At 44.0% G+C, this 22,155-nt stretch overlaps 1 protein-coding gene across 1 annotated transcript in view; it reads right to left on the bottom strand.

The window, feature by feature from the left end:
* dyrk2 (dual-specificity tyrosine-(Y)-phosphorylation regulated kinase 2) overlaps window positions 1-22,155 on the bottom strand; it is a gene marked incomplete at both ends in the record, with an annotated part of 113,793 nt that overhangs the window by 72,584 nt on the left and 19,054 nt on the right. Inside the window, one exon of the mRNA XM_083655802.1 lies at window positions 13,956-14,059. Within this exon, the coding sequence (XP_083511928.1) occupies window positions 13,956-14,059 (104 nt within the window). The remainder of the gene's footprint in view (window positions 1-13,955; window positions 14,060-22,155) is intronic.

Below are 22,155 nucleotides of genomic sequence, written 5' to 3'. Positions count from 1 at the left end.
CCCCCCCCCCCCCCCTCAACTGCACACGCCTCCTGGGTGTGTCTTATGTGTCTGGTGGCTCTCAGTCTCTGCTGAGTTTGCTGCGCACACACAGTGAATGGTGCGCGACATTCAGCTTTTTGGTTCCGCGTGTGTTTGTCACGGGCTGGCATGCTTCCAGTTCGGAATAATAATGCTGATTATGTGAATGTGCTGTTGCAGCGTACATGGAAGTGCTCAGTTGTGACAGCGGATGCTGCTGCTGGGGGCACAGCTGGCGTTGTGCTCGTTTATGGAGGCACGTCGATGCATACGGACGGATGCGATGCGATTTCCTCATTTTCCACAGTGACTATTTCTGTGTGTTTGGCTCCTTTTTCTCTGATCAGGAGAGTGCTGTCGCCACCTAATGGGTTTGTAAAATAGGTTATCGACCTCCAATAGCTACAATATTGTTAGAGGCGACGTAAGAAGCTTAGATCGACACCCCCCCGTCAAAAAAACAATTTGGAGTTATGACGCCATTTGGCGTCGCTGGCACTGTACGGTAAATTTCTAATGACGCCATATGGCGTCGCTGGCACTGAACGTGTTAATAAAGCCGTAGACTTAGAATCAGGGGAGACAATGCAACATTTCACTCACACAAAAAAAAAAAAAAAAAAAAAAAAAAAATACATTTTTAATTTTTTTTACATTTTTATTTTTATTTTCGAATTTCGAATTAAATTCGAATTTGGCCAGCGAATTTGCTAGAAATGCCCATCCCTAGTAGACAGAGAGACAGGCAGGCAGGCAGACAGACAAACACACAGACAGATAGACAGAGAGAGAGAGACAGACAGACAGACAGACAGACAGGCAGGCAGGCAGGCAGACAGACAGACAGACAGAGGGACAGGCAGACAGGCAGTAAATACTAAAATGTATAAGGCATTGCGTTTGCTAACTTGGGCCTAGTTTACACGGCAACGCTCCCTGTATAAAACCACAAACTTTTGTTGTGTTTAGGCCTTCAATTTCCATGACGACATTATTGGGGCCTGAAAATGCAAAAAAGTTAAACCAAGTTCCAGAGTGGAAATCTCTGATAACGCCACCCTTACTGTCACCGTGTGAAGTGGCAAAACGCAATTCTTGTGAAAACTAGATCAATCGATATAGCAGTCAACAAAGTTTAATGACATCAGAGTCTAATAACCAGTTGCTAAAAAGAGTCTAATGTTGCTAAAAATACCAGCTCAGTGGCCTTGTGGTTTGAGTTTCCGCCCTGAGACTGAGAGGTTGTGAGTTCGATCCCCGGCCGAGTCATACCAAAGACTATAAAAATGGGACCCGTTGCCTCCCTGCTTGGCACTCAGCATCAAAGGGATGGAATTGGGGGCTTAGATCACCATATGATTCCTGAGCTGAGCTGCTGCTGCTGCTCACCGCTCCCCCAGGGGATGGGTCAAATGCGGAGAACAAATTTCGCACACTCAGGTGTGTGACAATAAGTGGGACTTTACCTTACCTTTACCTGTGTTTTCACCGTCATGTGATAGATGGTCCCCCCCCCCCAATTTTTTATCCCATTTTGATCCCCCCGTTAGTGCTAATTTTAATTTATTTATCCTGGTTGCTGCTCCACCCTCTGCCAATCTGGGGAGAGCCGAAACTGGCTCCATGTTTCCTCCGACACATTGGCAGCCGCTTCTTTTTCACCTGACAGGGGAAGCTTCACCGGTAGGACATAGCACATGGAAGGTTCACGCTATTCCAACGAGTTCCCCTCCCTCCGAACAAGCGCCCCTAACGACCAGAGAAGGCACCACATCAGCGACCAGGATATTGCATGTTTTGGTGAAGGGGTTCCTATATGAAGGGAACCCCCAGGGGGCACGGGGAGAACATGCAAACTCCACACAGAAAGACCCTTTTGACGACCCCACCCGGGCGGCGGGCACTCGAGGACATGCGGACGGGCACGCACTCATTTTATTTTTTATTTTTTATCCCATTTTATCCCCCATTAGTGCTAATTTAATTGATTTATCCTGGTTGCTACTCCACCCTCTGCCAATCTGGGGAGAGCCGAAACTGGCTCCATGCTTCCTCCGAGACATGGGCAGTTAGCCAGCCGCTTCTTTTCACCTGACAGGGGAAGCTTCACCGGTAGGACATAGCATGTGGGAGGTTCACGCTATTCCAACCGGTTCCCCTCCCTCCGAACAGGCGCCCTTAACGACCAGAGGAGGAACCACATTAGCAACCAGGATATTGCATGTTTTGGTGAAGGGGGTTCCTATATGAGGGAAACCCCCGGGAGGCACGGGGAGAACATGCAAACTCCACACAGAAAGGCACTTTTGACGACCCCACCCGAGCGGTGGGCACTCGAGGACATAGGGCACGCACTCCTTCAGCGCTCACAGCGTCCCAGGTGGGAATCGAACCCAGGACCTTCTAGCTGTGAGGCGACAGCGCTTACCACTGCACCACCATGCCCCCAGCTTACAGCACGTCCAGAGGTACACAGTTACTGTGATTGTCCACCAAAACCAGGAAGCAGAGAAAAGGAACAATCTCCCATCAGAAAAGCTCCAGCTTGCTACTCAAGCAGTGGGTGCTGTCAGGGGGTCCGGTTCTCAAAATAGGATCAACCTCGTGTCTAACTGAACCAGACCCGCTACGGCTACAACAACAACAGAATGGCTTTACACAAGAATTATCATACCAGAAGTCAAACAAACGGTAGTGTTTATCTGGGACAGGTTGGGGCGATGACAGATAGACGGCCTTGGCTTTAATGGATAGCCCGGTCTGTGGTGTGGAGGCTAGCTACAGGCAGCCTCCGCTCATAAGACGCTATTGGAAAATAAGTATCACACACACACTCACACCCATACGTGAAAACAAATGAAAGAGTCTCTAGAGAAACAAGAGTGACCGAGAATAGGCTACGTGGCTTGCTACATCACAGTCTGGCAGAGAGGGAATGGCAGCAGAAATGCCACGTCATATAAGCTACCATAAGCCACTCCCACTTCCTGTCTGATAACCTTGTGCAAAGTCGTAAATTGCAATATCATAAATCACTCGACAAAGTAAACAAGGGGGTCTCTGACAATCACATATCAATCACATATCAACCTGTGACAGTACCAAGCCGACGCACTGATAACTAGGGGTGGGGGAAAAAATCGATTCAAATAAGTATCGCGATTTTTAATGTCACGATTTTTTGGATCGATCTTTTATTCCAGAATCGATAATCGCAAATTAAATTTTTTTTTTTTTTTTTTTTTTTGGGTGCTTGCAGTCAGGCCACTCACTGAACAGCAGGCCAGGCGCCGCCTACTGGTTTACTAGTGGTTTTATTACTTTATTAGTTAGTCTGAAGTAATAATTACACTTCAGGGTTAAAGTGGGTGCATCTCATTGTAAAATTGGACTTCAAACGGCCCAAATCTGGCTTCAAACGGCCCAAATTTCACGCGCGTTGGCCCATATCGGCCTGGCCTGCTTGGTATCTAATGCCCGGCCTGAATTATGATCCCAGTCCGCCCCTGTTTTTAACTATATCGCCCAGCCCTACTCATGATATATAATATACAGTCTCTAGTGTATGATTCAACTTTTCCCATGTTCTAATCTAGTGTAAAAAAGCAAACAAACTGAAAAAAGAAAAGAAAAAAATAAACAAAAATCGCAATAAATCGTAATATCGAATCGCAATAATCGTAGAATCGCAATACTTAAGAATCGCAATATAAATCGAATCGGCACCCAAGAATCGTGATAGTATCGAATCGGGAGATAAGTGAATCGCCACAGCCCTACTGATAACACTGTGTTTGTTTCCCACAGATTAGGGAGATTTTGGTGGGTGGACCTTGGATTCCCTAGGGGGTCCAGGGGGATTCTCCGCCGGAAGAAAATGTTGTACATTTTAAAGTAAAATGCATCAATCTGCGTAAAATGCATCAATCTAGTGCACTTTGAGAGCAAAATTAAGAGGCTAGATATATGAAGAAAACACACCACATTAATATCCTCTTTACTGTGATGTGGCTTTACAAAAGTTTGGTTTCCAGCCACTGGCTTTCATGCAATTTTTCAATTTGCGCATAAAAAGTGGAAGCGTGGAAACGCTGCAAAAAAACAAACAAACACAAAACAGTTTTCACACTTGGGGAGGTGGAAAAGTTGGCCGTATCGATAAAAGGTAAATACGATGCAGTGTAAACAGATTAAGTGAATCTTCCTTTGTCTCTCCATTCAAAAACCACATGGTCTACACGGGCTACACTAGTTCGGATTAATGTTAAAGTGTAACTAACCCCCAAAACACTTTTTTTCAGCTTTTAACCAATATATATGACTTTGGGGGTGATGTGTGAAGAATGCTAGTCAAGATTTCCACATTTGACACCAAACTGCTACCATTTTACCATTTGTATCATTTTTCAGCAGCATATCTGGCATAAGCGCCCTCTAATGGCCCAATCCCACCGCAGCTAGTAGCGCGGTCCCGCTCCGCTCGACTCGACTTTTGGTCTCATCCCACCGGTATAAACCGGCCCAGCTCGGTTAGATTTGGGGCTGAGCTGGGCTACTTTTAGTACCTGCCTCGTCGGGGTTCTATTCTGTCAACCCGGGTCCATACCGTGACGTGAAAACATTGTAGGCGACTGATTGGTCAGGCAGAATCGTGTTTACTCTCTATATCCTACTGACTGTCAATGCAGCGCTGCATACCAGTTTACCTTCTTTTCTCTTCTATTATGCTTTTCTATCAGTCTTTTGTTTTGCTGCCTTCGCCTCTGGTGAAATAAAATCGGCGCGGTGGTTTCAATTGTCCAAAAGTCCGCTGCTCTGAAGCGCTTGTGTAGTTAGTGCTGCGTCGGCTCTGCTAGGCCGCAGGCGCCTGGTGAAGCCGCGGTTTTGCCTGGTGAGAGGCCGCGGGGGTAGAGGCTTCACTCTAGCGCAACCCCCGTCCCTCGCGCCCGTCCCTCGTGCAGCGCTTGTGAGTTATGTTATAGCCTATTTCAGAACATGGGTGGAGGGCAGATATGCGGTCGCTGTGACGACCAGGTGTGGGCGGGGGCAGATGAAGGGCGGTCGAAGCAGAACGTCCATCGGGTTGAAGCAAGTAGAGCCGAGTGGTGACGGGCTGTGCAGGGCTGTAAAATGTGGTGGAATTGAGCCATAAGGGTGTAACACTGCTTTTTTTCTTTTTCTCAAATGAATGGGAGATTAGGTACAAACTGACGTCACAGTGTCCCCAAAGACTATGGGATTTCAAGATAGTTACTCCACTACTCCCCCTGTACCCTTTCGGGTACAGGGGGAGTAGTGCCTATTCCCATTCCCAAGCCTATTCCCATGATGTCACTTGACCTGTTAATTTATTACAATCGCCTGTTATTTTTCTACCAACTCATATGTAACGCAATACTATCAATAAACACCACTATAATCATAAAAGGAAGGACATGACATTGTGTTGCTGTAAAATCATTCCCAACCTTTTATAAATCTCCAAAACAGCAACTTTTCAGGAAGTTTGCTCTTAACACATTGACTGCCAGCCCTTTTTTCAATGCTGTAGGTAGGTTCTGCCAGTTTTTTTTTTGAGGATTCTGGCTCATTTTACAAGAGCCGAGGATTATTTTCTGTTAAGACTTCGTGAACACCAATCATCTAAAAAGAACTAATAGAATGTGTGCTTTCTCTGTCTAAAAGAGTTAGTTTGTAGAGTTAGTAGTTATGTAGATATTAGCCATTGAGTACAGCATGGTTTCAGAGATTTTCAGAGAGTTTTGAGATAAATGGATTTTTAGAACCACCTCACGTGCCTGTGATTATGGGTGCCCTTGGGCAAGTCTGTATACTGTATTGTGTGTGTGTGTGTGTGTGTGTGTGTGTGTGTGTGTGTGTGTGTGTGTGTGTGTGTGTGTGTGTGTGTGTGTGTGTCTCCAAACTCCTCCCTCCGTCTGTGCTGCTGCTGCTGGCTCCTGCTGGCTCCGCGGCCCGCTCTCGGGCAGTCTGGATTACTGTAAAACGGGCTCGTTCGTTTCTTGAGGTGTCGGCTGAGAGCTTTGAAGAAGCTTTTGCGATTCTGGTCTTATTTATGCTCAAAGGTACTCGAGTGTGTGTGTGTGCGCGCGCGCGTGTGTGTGTGTGTGTGTGTGTGTGTGGGTGTGTGGGTGTGTGTGTGTGTGTGTGAAATCGAAAGCGTTTTCGCCCAGCTATTTCCTTGAAAATTAGAATGGCTTTCTCCCGCGGACCCGCGGCTGTTTTTTGCTCGGCTTTCTCTCTGTCTGGAGAGCACTGTCGCCACCAGCTGGTCGGTAAAATAGATTATACACATTCTCTTCCTCCAATATTGGTATAGGAGACGTAAAAGGGGTTGATCGATGTCCCACCGTCAAAAAAAAAAAATGTTTATGTAAGCCGAGATATCTCGTCCTTGGCACTCAACGGTTGGATTATGTAAGCCGAGATATCTCGTCCTTGGCACTCAACGTGTTAAAATACTGAACCGAACGTCGTCGAAGTTGGCACATGTCTTAATTATAGTTAGTTTCCCGCTGAATGTGTCATTACTTTATTAATATCTTACCTGGATAAGCTCGAATGATGATGTTTATATTATCAGTCCGAGTTGGAAGCACTGTCTCCAGGCCAGTCAGGCCTTATCCTCATGCACGAGCCCCCAAGCTCCGGGGGCGCATTGCCTATTGCTGCTTAGTATTGCTTATTGATGCCTATTTCTTATTGCCTATTGCTCATTGCTTGTTGCCTATTTGTACTATGTCGTAAACGGAGTCCACAGCACAAGAATTTCACACGTGATACTTGTACCATGGAGTGACAATAAAAATCTTGAATCTTGAATCTTGAATCTTGAATGGCCAAATTGATATAACTTTCAACCATTTTGAGCAACGCTGTTTCCATACAGGCTACCAGTGTTGGCTAGTTGTTGATATTTATAAAGATATTGCCCCTCTCAAATAAATTATTTTTGAGGCGGTAGGCAAACTGTAATGGCGTCGATTTCCGAAAAAAAATCTTGACTTGAACACAGCCAAAGAGTTTAGTATAGACAAGAGCATATGTCATTTCTTGGTTTTTTCCATAGGTATTTTCAAATCACTGTTCTGATACATATCTGGGGGGTTAGTCCCCCTTTAATGAGACCCACTTCTAGAATCGCTCCGTGGATTATAACGCTATGCTTGCCGAGTTGAAGAGTGGCACCTTGTAATCCAGAAATTGCATCCTATGGTCTACCTTTGTAGATCATCAAGAAATATTAAATTAATAACGTAGATGTGTTTAACAGAGGCTGGTCGCTGCCTGCCTGCAAGACAACGCTTCTAGCAGCAGATGAGCAGAGGCAGAAAGCCTCAAGCATGAGGTGATTGACAGCTCTATAATTCGCATAATTGCAGTGGAAAAAAAAAGTGAAACGACACACAGATGGTTTATAGTGGACTTTCCATGCCTGCCCATTCACTTAACCCACTGATACCTGATGCAGCATTGGGCGTGTAATATCCCTCATTTGTGTGTGTATCCCTTTAAGACCGCGGTTCGCGGTCTTAAAGGGATACACACACAAATGCTGCATCAGGTATCTATGGGTTAAATAGCACTCTCCCCAATGCAAAATTCAAACAGGTTTAGTTGCCAGTAATGACAGTAAGAAAGGCAGATGTAGTGAGCAAAGATGGATGATTTAATATTCCATAGCTCTGACCTAACCAAATCTAACTGACATCACTATTGTGAACACAAAACAAAGAACACTTCTGATATAATATATTAGTGTTTTAGTAGAGTGTATCACTCAATACAAAAAAGTAAAGGCTTTCATAGAGCTAAAAGCCTATGGCTTAGTCTGCAGAAAAAACACGTCAAAAGCCATAGTAATTTAGACTCAGGTGTGCATAAACTACTTATTTTTTTAAATACAAAAATGTGAAATTACAGTATTATCGTTTATTGTACAGGAGAAGCAGGTATTTGTTGGTTATAGTATCGCCTGAAAAAATTCCCCCCAAAGTCTATAGATCCCCCCTATCTGAAGAACATAAAGCTTCTGGCATACTCTTCACGCACGCGCTGGAGGCAGGGCTCCACGGAGGGCGCGCGCACTCTGCGCGGGCCAAAACAGAACATAGTGAGTGCTCCAGAAATGGCGGCGATCAGTGCCAGGCAGTCTGAATGAAATTGAATGTTTGTAACGTTCCCAATTCTATATATTAAATTCTAAAAAACGACCCTCAACATTTGGGAAGGCTAAGCCACACAACTAGTTCGTTATAATCGAACATCATGCTTTGAAGGCAACTTTACGATGGTGAGGACTCAATCACAGCAGATATCCGCTGATAGCCTACCACGGAGATCTCACAGGCACAGGCAGCAAAACCCGACGCGCTGATAGAAAAATCTCCATGGATGCGCCGCGCTGCGCTCAGGCCTCGCCCCCCGACACGCCCCGTGCGATGACGTCATAATCGCCGCGCGCCCTATGCGCTTGGCTGGGCGCAAAGAGTATGCCAGAAGCTTAAGGGGGGAATTCCCCCCTAGTTTGCAAAGTGAATTTTAAGCCCTGCATCTTTATTACACTCAGCCCAAGTTCTCCCACATTCATGCTTAAATTGTGGGAAAATAGGTTACATTACTTTCAGTCCTGCAGTCCAATAACTAAACTGAAAACAGTCTTACCCAACGAAATCATCACTGCGCACCAAGTGCTGCGATAGGCTATCACTGTCTCAACATTGTGCGCAAGGCTCTCGGCAACGTCATGCACACCATAGCGTTGCTTTTCACGTCTCAACACTGTGCATAAATCCTTTACATGTGTGCTCGCAGAGTCACGCAATAATCAGATCAATTTTGCCTCTTTAATTTGCTCACCCCTACTTATAGTATGGGAACAATGATTATGTCTTTGATGCACATATAGCTGGGTCATGGGTGATGCAGGGAATACATGCAGATCATCCTCTACCTGCGGCCTTGACTGGTACAGTGCTTTTAATCATGGTCAATGCAGAAAACCCGCACTCACACAGGTATGTTGAGCTGAAGGAGATGAGCACTTTTATGTAGTCTTAGACTGAATTTCAATCATGGAAGACCAAAAGGCATAGGTAGACACCCCATGCTATCTTACCCCTCAGCCCAAATGACGTCACTAAATGACGTCACCATCTCCGACGTCACCTTCTCTATGACGTCACCTTTGCAGGGTGACGTCAGTTGCCCAAATGACGTCAGTTATGACATCATAAATGCCCTTCTCCTGGTACTATATAAAGCCCCCATCACCACAGCTTAAATCACACTTGTGCAGTCATCACTCACCTCGTGCCACCAACCCGCATTCATCCAGCATCTCCAGAGCAAAAAGCTTCATCCCACCACCTCCCCAGAGATCACCACCAATGTCATGACTCCTGTTGAAAACAAATCCCCTTAGGGGGGATTTTCTATCTCATACAGCACTGACGCCCCCCTCTCTCATAGCAAGAGGAGCATCACATCATGGAGTCATACGCCATACTCAAACTGTCTATTCTGATTCAATAAAGATTGTTAAAATGTCCTACAAGTCTCTAATGGTTGAAATAGCCTGGCAGGGGAGCATCGTCGGGACCAATCGAAGAAAATCTGAACTTGAAATAATCAGGGTCGTATACTTCCTCCGTTACCTGCTCACACCAGACATCTCCTCTCTCTCACTGTAGGTACTAAATATTGCTTCATTGACATGAAGCCGCGCCACGCCTCCCCTCAAGTTGTGCACCTCACACTTTGAAAACCGCTGGTCTAAATGAACATGACAACAGCATTATATTATTACCAGTATAATTGCTAATTTAGTAAGATAATTCATCATTCAAAAGCTGAATCAGAGCATGTTAATTACTTAGCTTACCTCACAGGCTCATGTCATGTTATGACAGCGATGGATCATGAATGACAGCAGGTGAAGAAAAAAGATGGTGCTTACAGAGCAAACACACGTGATGATTGCATAAAGTTTTGTGTGTGTGTGTGTGTGTGTGTGTGTGTGTGTGTGTGTGTGTGTGTGCGCGCGCACACGCACGTGCATGTGTGTGTGTTACTGGCTCCTGCAGATTCGCGCAGATTTAACATCATCTTGTTCAGTGTTAGGGTTATACAGCCTGCCCCAACTCCCCAAAAATTCGATCTAAAATAGGAGCGGGTCAGACAGAGGCCAGCAGAGATTTAGCCGGCTACAGGCACTCGGGGAACCCCCTGATTCAGTGTTTACATGGTCATCGAAAATATTCTGTGGGTCTTAAAACAGGTCTTTATGCAACCAATCTGCAGCAGTTTATCAAGATTAGTGAGTTCTGTGACACTCTCATGTATCAGTTTAGTCCTATAAAGCTAAATCAATCCTGCTAGAAATAGACAGAATACAGGATGCTAAGTGTTTTACCTTCAAAATAAAAGCAATAATGTATTACTGTGTAAATAAAAAAAACAGAACAGACGACTCACTACGGGTTAAAATGTACTTTTAACTCATTCCCCGCCATTGACGTGTTTTTACGTCAACCCGTCTTTTCATCGCCATGCGATAGATGGCAGTCTTGGCCAACTTATGAAGTGCTACTATACTCCTAAAGTCGCCCAGAAGCCAGAATTATTGTCCCACAAAACCAGCAAGCGTTCTCTGCAACAATCTCCCTTCATGTAGGAAGCTCCATAAAACACCTCCAGCCTGGTGCCTCAAAGCGGTGCAACAAACAGCTTTCCCCCAAGCTCCATTCACTGTCACAAGGAATCATGACAGTCACTTAAAGCTGAAGGATTGCTTTCACCAGAAGCTGGTAAATACACACAAATCACTTCTCCTCTCAGTTAGATTAGTAAGCTGCTTTGTGAACCCTCACAAAGTGTAATTTTCAGACTTCAAATATGCCCCCAGACCTCCACACTTCGACCTCCAGAAGACCCAGCCCCACCGGCAAGATGAGAGTGTGAGTGTGACCCGCCCGGTCCGCTCTCCGGTGAATCTCTCCCTCGATTCGCTGCACAAAAAGGCGTTTTTTTCAACTTTCTGGTGAGCGACGGGCGTTTTAGGTGAAAACGTTCAAACGTACATTAAAGTGTCGATAACTAAAGAACAAAAGAAGGCAGAAACAAACAACCTTGTAATGTGCATCAATAAAGCTATTACTTCACTGAATTGCCATTATTGTGAAGGTTCTAACGGGAAGTTTACGTTTTATACTGGCTGACTTGACGCTACTCAGAGTTGGTGCTGAGTCTGTTGACATTTGCAGCTTCAGTCTGCACATGAAACGTTATAGTGATACACGATTTGGGGAAAAGGTGCGATTAGCGATTACTGTGGACAATATTGCGATTTGCGATAATAAACAAATGGTATCTAGGCATGTGCCAATATGAGTTTTTGACGGTATGATAACCTTGGACAAAAATACCACGGTTTCACGGTATCACAGACTAAAATAGCTACATGAAATATATTACAATTTAAAATATATAAAAAAACAAAAAAAAAAAAAAAAAAATTTGAAATAAAATTTTATGAAGAGAATACAGATATATTTTTTATATATATATATATATATATAATCTATATAATCTTTACAAATTATATAGCCATGTACTCTTCACAACATCCTGTGATATCAGTCTATGTTCGAGACATTTGCCTGTCTCAAAAATATAAATATAAACTGCAGCACTGTGTTACAGCACATAGGCTGTGTAAGATGGCTCAGACTGCAATGTTAGTTACATGTCTGCCCAATAAATACAATGAGTAATACACACCCAATTTATTTATTTTGTAGCGACAGATTACAGTCAGATGGCCTTAAACGCCACACTCACGTGACTCTTCTTTTTGTAAGAGAGAGAGAGAGAGAGAGAGTTACGTGCAGACTTTGCAGACTTTACGTGCAGACCCTGAAGGGTGCTTCTGCAGCTGCAAGTGTTTTCTCTGCTCTCACAGCCCGGTTAATGTCACTATATTCTTCATTGCAGCGGGTCATTACCTGCTGTACACCTAAACGTGCACTAGTTCTGCATAATCACCTGCAGCTCTCTCCTTCTTTTATCGACTTTCTCACTAATCACACGGCTGTTTCCATTCTTTCTGATTGGCTAGTTAAGTTATCTTAGCTGTTAGCGGTGGGTGCTGTCTCTCCCTCGGTAAGATGTTTATGTTTAACGTTATAAGATTACTGTATATTTGTGGGAGGGGGAGAAGTCTCCTGCTAGTGTTGATGTCCAGTGTGATGGCAGAGAAACGTGCGTTTGTTTATTTGCTGCGTCGCGTGTAACGTTAGTTAGACGAGGTGCGTGTGTACACACACACACACACACACACACACACACACACACACACACACACAAACACATTTATATACCGTAAATTTCGGACTATAAGCCGCGGCTTTTTCCCCGTTTTTTGGCCCTGCGGCTTATATAACGGTGCGGCTTATCTATGGATTTTTTTGAAAAAAACAAAACAAAAAAAAACTGAATTCTCTCTTCTTTAGCACTCTTTCTAACTATAAATCCACTTCTGTTTTAATTTCCTCTCTTGCCCTCTTTTCACCACACCGCGGACACTGTGTGCACTGTAAAAAAAAACACAGGTGGTGTTGTGTTATGTTGTTTTGTTGAAATGTTAATAAATGGGAGCTTCCTCAAACAGCCATCTCTTTCCCGACAATCCCCTCTGTGCATGAACCCTTACATATGGTAATTAAACATTAAAACACAAAAAAAAAAAAAAAAAAAAAAAAAAAAAAACATTAAAACACCTGCGGCTTATAGTCCGGTGCGGCTTATATATGTAACAAACAGGCAATTTTGCTGCTGCGGCTTATACTCCGGTGCGGCTTATAGTGCGGAAATTACGGTACATATATATATATATATATATAATCGCACCCTTTTGCAGTTATGTAATCACACGTGCTGACATCGCGATTGGATTAATCATGCAGCACTAAAACGTTATCACAAACGTTGTGTATAAACCAGAATCAAAGGCCAATGACAGTTTGCCGTTTTATGCAGAGAGCGTTGTGGTCTAAATGTGTCCTTGGGTTTGGCCAGGGGTGGAGTGGGATTCGATCCACTGCATGTGCGCTTCCAAAGCGCGCACGCTAAACGTAACCCCAAGAGAGCTAGCTCCCTTGGCGGAGCTGTCCGTCCCCCCCCCATACATCATCAACATTCCAATATTACAACATGGTGCTACCGGCCGCATAAGGTGCTTATGTGCTTGTAAAAGATGTTCTGCGTGGGATCGCAAGGGGTCCATGAGAAATCGGCTGGGTTACTTGTCGCTTTTAACCTCGTCTAAGTAGGCCAGAAATGGGTCACTAGAACCGGCAGTGGAGCGGCCAGGCCAAACGAGCAACAGCTCAGACAATCTGATTAGTCTAGCCACTAACCGGAACTAACTTGCACACAAGGAATCTAACTAATCTACAGCCTAGTCTGCCCTCTCCTGACCTACTGTAATCTAATCTTAGCCTGAACGCTATAAAATAGAAGGGAAGATCTTGTGCAACCTATGCTTGGAATAATGAAGCCGGTGAGTGACTTTAAATTGGATCAGCTGGTGTCTGCTGTTAATTGAGCAGAGTTGGACCACATATGTACCATGTATGTTACATGTCCCATATAATTTCAGACAAATCAACACCAAGTTCCTCCTGCCACGCCTCTCCAACAACTCACTCCCACTCAGGACTCACAGTAACTCGGTTACATATGTCTACAGTATCTAAACAACACTGGAGTGTAAACAAACCTATAAATTTACCAAATCTGTATAAGCGAAACTTTGAGACAGTTATTGCACGGCTAACACATTTCACATCAGGGTAGTGTGTGTGTGTGTGTGTGTGTGTGTGTGTGCACGCACGTGCGTGTGTGAGTGTGTGTACCGTCAGGGCGTTGTGGTTGTTGTTGCGGAGGGGAGGCAGGGCGCCGGGCGACGTTGTCTGAGACCCGCTGTGCCCAGGAGAGTAGACCGGCTCGCCCGCTTTGCCTGAGAGAGGGAAAGGGAGAGGGAGAGAGAGAGAGAGAGAGAGAGTTAGTGAACAGTGTTCTTCATTTACTTTTGCTACAGTGTAACCAACCTGTTTCCAAGGGAATAACTATTGGCTGCTTGAAAAGTCGCTTGATGGGGGTGTCTGGGTAGTGTCGAGACAGACAGGCAGACAGACAGACAGGCAGGCAGGGGGGCGTCTAGGTAGTGTAGATGTAAAAGCACACTCCTCAATTCCCAGAAGTGGTACTTCCACTGGTCAGACATTCCTACTAGGGATGTTCATCAGTTATCGAAAATCGATAATTGATCGTTAAGGAATGGAATCGATCATGTGGAATTTTTATCGATTTTGTTATTATTTTTATTTTTTTGCGGACTAGGTTTGGGTGGAATTCGTTCCTCCTCGCCCCACTCCATTGCACAGCCGACTAACGTGAGCTGGAGCTCACGTTAGTCATATAGATCATATAGTCTCTAGTTTTCTGGCTGGGCACGGGCCTTTGTGCCAACAAAACTGTTTTAAACATGGGAAATTCACACCGGCATGCGCCGGGGACAGCAGAGTGTTGGAGAGGAGACACATTGAAATAAAGAGTTCATTGAGGAGAACACGTTGTCTTTCATATTTTCTGCCTTAGGCATTCATTTTGTAAAAAATATATATATATATATATATATATATATATATATATATATATATATATATATATATATATATTATAGATGGGAATAGATTAATTTTTTTAATCTAGATTAATCCTGGTCATTAATCTAGATTAATCTAGATTAAAATGGGTCATTTGAAGTCTGTCGAAGCCATTCAAAATATGTGTGTGCAACATAAATAATCACTAGAAGTAAGTCCTTGTGAACAGGTTTCTGTTTATTCAATTCAACTTGAATAGCCAGTAGGCATTTAAAGGTAAGAAACCAGCAGGTTACACACATGGTTTGTCTTCATCTGGACAAAGTTCTATCCTGAACTACCTGGAATGAGATCACCGGGATCACTCGTGAATATTCATGAGTGTGGCTCCCGCACGTCAGAGAGGCTGGGAGGAGGAGAGAGAGAGCATGATGCCAGAGCCCGGCTAGCTGCATCTCTCATGCACAGCCGGCACGGAGCATCGGGAGCGTTTGAGGGCAAATCGGCTCACGACTCGTGCTATAGCCTACACGGTGCCACACGACAACGATGGACTGACGGAGGAGAGAGCAAAAGAGAGAGAGAGAGAGAGAGAGAGACAGACAGAGAGAGGGAGACGGAGAGAGAGAGAGACGCCGCCGCCTCGTGTTTTTGAAGCATGCACATTATTTAGAGCAGATGACTGCCAGGTCAGTAGTGTAGGCCACTGGAAGATGACTAGAGAGCAGGTTCGGTTGTTCACGCCCCCCCACAGCAGCCAGGATGGGGGAGGCAGACATAAATGTCCGCGCTTACATACCTGTTCCATTCTAAAGTGATAATCATCATGGCCTGCTCAATATAAGTGGACCCTGCTACCAGACAACTTTGAGAATAGATTAACGGCGATAATTTTCTTATCGCGCGTTAAGAGTCTCGCGTTAACGCAGCCGTTAACGGCGTTAACGATCCCATCTATAATATATATATATATATATATATATATATATATATATATATTATTATTAATATGATCGATAATCGATAATTGATCGTTAATTTTCCCCGATTTTCGATTATGGAAATTTTTCAAAATGAACATCCCTAGTTCCTACTAGGGTTTAATCCCGGAAAACGGCATTCCCGGGAATTGCCGTCCAAACCCATTTCCCGTTTCCCGGGAAATTAATGACGGAAACTGGGATTTTTTTTTCATGTTATTTTTACATGCAGAACATATTGGAATAGGCCTATATTTAGAAATATGCCGACAGTTTACTTTCTTAAAGATACTATCCGTAAAGTGTTTTCTATTACCAATGAGTGAATGCGCCGTTCCGTAACTTAAAAAATTTACCCAGCCGAGTCTCTCTGCGTTCACCCATTGCACAGATATTGCAGGATCTTCTGCTGGTCGCTGGTCAAATTATCCTGGCAAATTTGGCCGATGTGACGTTCTGCGCGTTCACGAGCCTGGCCGTTGTCCTCCTGGCTCCGGCCGGAAATGAAAAAGAAGAAGGCTAACAGGCAGTTATGTTTGTCGCTAGCTGTCAGGAAAAAACAAACAACACAGACTCCAGCAAAAAGTCACAAACACAAAAAAGAAAGAAATATTTATTTAGTGAAGCCCGTCTGGCCAGACAGCAGCAATGTGACCAACATCGAGGGGAAACTAGAGTTGGGGCTGTGTTTTTGGTTCATGGAGGGACCTTGTTGCTTGTAGCTGCTGTAATGTTGTTTTGGCCGATAACGTTAGCTGCTTTGTTAATGGATTTACCACCTGGTCAGAAACTCCGCTAATAACATTACCGTCTTGTGTGAAGTAATGCAACAGTCGCAAATATGCTTAATGTTACTACCGTTATGCTTATGGTCATGGAACATTGTTTGACTGCAGTTAGCTGGAGTGAGACTGCCGATTATGTTAGCTTGATGCTAAAATGGGCTAACGCTAACTAACGCTCATAGGGGTCCGCTCGCTATAGCCTATATAGATTACCACCAGTTCGACTAATAACGTTATCGTCGTCTTGCGTGGAGTAATGCAACAGGCAGGGGGGCAACAACCTCTTTATTATTTTGTTTCTGTGGTGAGCTGTTAGTTTGTTTAAAGTACACAGCTTTATCTTGATAATGTGCCCAAGTCTCCACTAGATTGAACACACACACACACACACACACACACACACACACTTTGCTTCATGTTAATATTAATAGAGTTAAACTTTTCAAATAATATTGTAGTTGGATAAACTGAAGAAAATAAATTTCAACAACGGGTCGTGTTATTCAAAATTTTGACACCAAAATTAAAATTTTTACTGCAAACATATATCGGTTCCAAAATATCGGTTATCGGTGTCTTTCATTACTGATAATCGATATCGATATCGAATGAAAAACCCATATCGGTCGATCCCTATTTAAAACGTTAGCATAATGTTAACTACTTCCAGACGGTCTTGATCACGTTACCTCAATTGACTGACAGTTTAAATACTTTGTAGATGCAGTTACCTTATTATCAGTGTTGTTCATCTTACTTTAGCGTTCCTAGTCAAAGCCTTCCGACCGTTGTCTAGATGGCCCAAGGAATGAAAGACGAAATATCCTCCTACCTCAGTGGGAGAAGTTTCTCCGTGGCTGTGGGCCCGTTTGTGTCAGACAGGAGCCCTCTATCCTGTGGCCTGCCCCAAGGCTCTGTTATGGCCCCCTCTCTCTTTGCTCTTTATATGCTCCCCCTAGGCATCTTAATGAATACATTTAAGGGTGTCTCATATCACTGCTATGCAGATGATATCCAGATTTATTTCTCTTTCAATCCTGATAAAATGGATAACATAAAGACCCTGCTTGCATGCCTATCCGCCATTGAAGAGTGGATGGCAAACAATTTCTTGCAACGTAATGCTTCTAAAACAGAGATCTTGATCTTAGCAGCTGAAAACATTGCCTCTAAGATAGCTAACCAGTTAGGACCTTTTAGTGCGAATGTTCGGACCAACATCAAAAACCTTGGGAGTCACTTTTGATCAGTCTATGCACCTCGACAATCACATTAAAGGATGGGTTTTCCGTGGGGAATATGAATATATATTAAATCTCACGCCCCTAAGGTTTTCGAATCCGTTGAAATTTTTGAAATTGGATATTCACTGCCATGCCTATCAAGCATCTATCACATTATTTCCATGTCGCTCTGACGCAAAACGCGTCAGAGCGACACCCCCCGCCTTGCGGAAGTCCTGCACCTATGAACTACAACTGTTGTTGGCCATGGTCCCGCCTCTAGAGGTCCTCCACGCCCCTTCAGAGGCCTTGACAAAAACAAAAAGGCAGCCATCTTTTTCAACCGCCTAGCCTGCTGTAGCTAATATTAGCTTCCCATAGTTCCTTGCAAAGAGACCATATCTCGGGAACGGAAGCACTAATAGACACGGGACTGGCGGCATTGGAAAGATCGTCAAATTTTACATCTAGTAGTAGGTGGGTTGAAGTAACGAAATCAACGCTGAGCAATGTACCCGTTTTTACACATTTTTACAGAAAATAGTTACAACATCAGATGCGCGTAACTCCTACGAAAATGCCTTAAAATGCATGAATTTTTTTTTATGAAGACATCTCCCGACATATATACTACCGTTTACATTTGGTGCAATTTGGAGGCAATTTTATTTTCGATTTATTTCTTCTTCTTTGTATCTTTTATTGTCGAAGCCTTCTTCTTCTTCTTCTTTGAGTTTTATGGCGGTTGGCAAACATATATGTGCATTACCGCCACCTACTGGAGTTTGATATCAGCCAAATGCCTGAGGGGTGGGCATGAAAACGAAGGCCACGCGAGCCCAGTGCATTGTGGGAAATGTAGTATTTCGAGTCCCCGCACCCGCACCTCGCCCCCACCACCCCCCCCCCCACACACACAGAGTGGATTTCGGTTGATATCTCTGTGAGTAAACCACCAATTTCAAAAATGTCAACGGATTCGAAAACCTTAGGGGCGTGAGATTTAATATATATTCATATTCCCCACGGAAAACCCATCCTTTAAACACCTGACCCGTAACTGTTTTTTTCACCTCAGGAACATAGCCAAGCTCCGGGGCATCCTGTCCACCGCCGAGCTGGAGATGGCTATCCATGCTTTTATTTCCTCTCGGCTTGATTACTGTAACGCCCTTTTTTCCTGCCTCAACAAAACATCAATAAACCGGTTACAACAGGTCCAAAATGCTGCAGCCAGACTACTCACTCGGTCCAAAAAAACGTCCCATATCACTCCAATCCTTTCCGCCCTGGCCTACATTGGCTCCCGGTCCATCTTAGAATCCATTTTTAAATTCTGGTTTTCACTTTTAGAGCTGTCCATGGCCAAGCCCCCGCATATATAGTCGATCTTTTACACCCGTACACGTCAAACCGGGCCCTGAGGTCCTCTGAGCTAGGCCTCTTGGGAGTGCCTCGAACCAGGCTGACTACCAAGGGGGACCGTGCTTTTGCGGCTGTGGCCCCTAGGCTCTGGAATGCTCTTCCCCAGGGCCTGAGAGCCTCCACCTCAGTGGAGATTTTTAAAGCACAACAAAAAACTCTCCTTTTTAGACAGGCTTTTGGTATGTCGTGATTTTATGTAATTTTGATCTGTTGATTTATGTACCAAACGTCTGTTTTATTCCTCTGTTTTTATGTCCCTTGTTTTTATATTGTGTTTTATATTTTGTAACTGTTGTTTTAATTTTGTTAAGCACTCTGTACATCCGTGTTGAGAAGGGTGCTATATAAATAAAGTTTTACTTACTTACTTACTTACTTGCTCATGATGAAGCTGGAAAAGTTTCCTTTGTGGCTGTGTATTCTTATTCACTTGATATTTGTACACGTTTTTTCGTTCTCTAGCAGCTCCATGTTGACCCATGTCAAGTTAGCAAACATAAACACCACCACTTCCTGTTATAACTTTCAAAATAAAATAATATTTGAAGCATTTTCTGATGTTCAAAAAACCCTGAAGTGAATGTTTTGTTCACAGTTGTTTTTTCTTTACTTGAAGCAAACAATGAGAAGCTTAAAAGCACTTTAAGCATCTACTTGAAGCACATTGTTGTGTAAATTGACTGTTATCCACCTTATTTTTGAATGCCCCGCTGTACAAATAATTGTGGGTACAAGTTCCGGTTTAACGTGACTTATTGTTGCCATTTCCTAAAACGGTATTCTACTTGATTTGAAAAGATGGCCGCCTATACTCCTTTGTACCCTGGCTGAATTGAACATAACTTGGCCAATAAGTATGTAACATACCAAATAAAACAAAAGGTAATGTCTTTATTTGATGTAGAATGCTGAGGACATGTAACTGTTTAGTTAAACTCACGTTCCAGGAATATTGTATTTACTGCACTGCTCTAAAATAACGTTAGTGGCGCGCGAGTCGCGACTCAGAGAGCCTGTTCGTCCTGGAAGCCACTCGCTTTGCGCCAGAACACAATCGATTTGGGGGTGGAACATGCCAGGATTGGCCAACGCCAACGCCAGTGCGCAGAACTGTCAAATCAAATCATCAACAGAGACGCTATGGCCCGCCTCACAGTATTTTCAGAGTATCAGAGTTAGATAGAGAATGTGACAAATATAGCCACGTTATGGTTATAAACAACAAACTACACCTCCATCGTTGAGTCCATCCTCACCTCCTCCATCACCGTCTGGTATGCTGCTGCCACTCTCAAAGACATTAACAGACTTCAGCGCATCATCCGCTGTGCTGAGAAGATAATCGGATGCAACCTGCCATCCCTCCAGGACCTGCATGCAGCCACGACACTGAAGCGGTCTCGCAAGATCATGGCTGACCCCTCCCACCCTGGCCACAAACTCTTTAAGACACTCCCCCACGGCAAGAGACTGAGGTCTGCCAAGACCAGAACCACCCGCCACAAGACCAGCTTCTTCCCAACCGCCATCAGCCTCACCAACAAGGCCCGGAAACCCCTTCCGCCAAGGACCTCACCAACAACCCCCCCCCCCCCACACACACACACACAAACTCACTACCTCCTCCTAAACTCAACTGAACTCCCCCCCCATAAAACTGGAACTCATATCTAATTTAATGCCTGTCTAACTGGGACTGTAAATTCATGTAAATTCCCTGCACATGTAATGCCTATTTAACTTAGCCTGTAAATTTCATGTACATTCAATGTAAACTCTTATTTACAGTAACTCCGACTGTAAATTCATGTAAATCCACTGCCTATTTAACTCATTCTCCGCCATAGACGTCCATTTGCGTTATTTACTGTAGGAGACAACAGTTCCCCCGCCATTGACGCAAATGGGCATGAATCCGTCTTTTCGCTGCCATACGATAGATGGCATGCTTGGCCACCTTATGAAGTGGTACCATACACATACGTACCATAAGTGGTACGTATATTCCTCCGCAAGCCAGTCTTTCCCCCCACAAAACCAGTCAGCTTTCTCAGCATCAATCTCCCTTCATGGAGGAAGCTCAAAACACCTCCAGCCTGGTGCCTCAATATGCGGTACACAAGGAGTTGTTTCCCCCGGGCTGGACGCATTGTCACACAGGCTCTTGACAGTCACTCAACATGGAAGGATTTCTTTCACAATAAACGTAAACGCACACCAATCACTGCTCCTGTCAGTCATCCGCTTTGTAAACCTTCACATAGTGTCAATTTCAGCCGTCAAATATGCTCCCAGACCAGGAAGTACCAGCCCCACGGACAACATGAGAGTGTAACCCGCCCCGGTGCGCTCTCTGTGCGGGGTGAATTTCTCCCTTGCTTTGCTGCACAAACAGGCATGTATCTCAGCTTTCTGGTGAGAGACTCACTGTTTCAGTGAAAACGACCTACATTCACGTGTCAATAACTAAAGAATGGAAGAAGGCAGAAACAAACTTTTTTTTCCCATGAAAGTAGAGGCTTTGTTCTGTCTTTTGGGATATTCGGTGTTTACATATAGTCATAGAAGAAAATATCCTGTGGGTCATGGAAAATCACTGAAAATGCTCAAAAACCCTGACGGTGGCTGGCGACTTTTGCTTTGAAACTGGCGGGGAATGAGTTAACGTTCTATTTAACTCATCTACTAACTAACTAACTAACTAATCTCATGTAAATCCAACATAAATTCATATTTATCATCCACAGAACACTTCACCACTCATGTACATATTGTATTATTTCCTCGATTTGATTGCAACTTTGTGATTGTTTTTAGTTATCTTCCTACTTCTTATCTCTTTATATTGATGTGACCGCTACGCTGCATACAGACACTAAGACAAATTCCTTGTATGTACCCTGCATACTGTGGCAATAAAAGTGATTCTGATTCTGATTCTGATTCTAACGATGGTGATCTGTATGGAAACAGTGTTACTCGAAATGGTTAAAAGTTATATCAATTTGGTCATTCAGTGGCGTTTTACTTCCAT

The sequence above is a fragment of the Poromitra crassiceps genome, assembly GCF_964638095.1.
Source record: "Poromitra crassiceps genome assembly, chromosome: 2".
In the NCBI taxonomy this organism is placed as follows: Eukaryota; Metazoa; Chordata; class Actinopteri; order Beryciformes; family Melamphaidae; genus Poromitra; species Poromitra crassiceps.
This window is presented reverse-complemented; position numbering and strand designations above follow the sequence as displayed.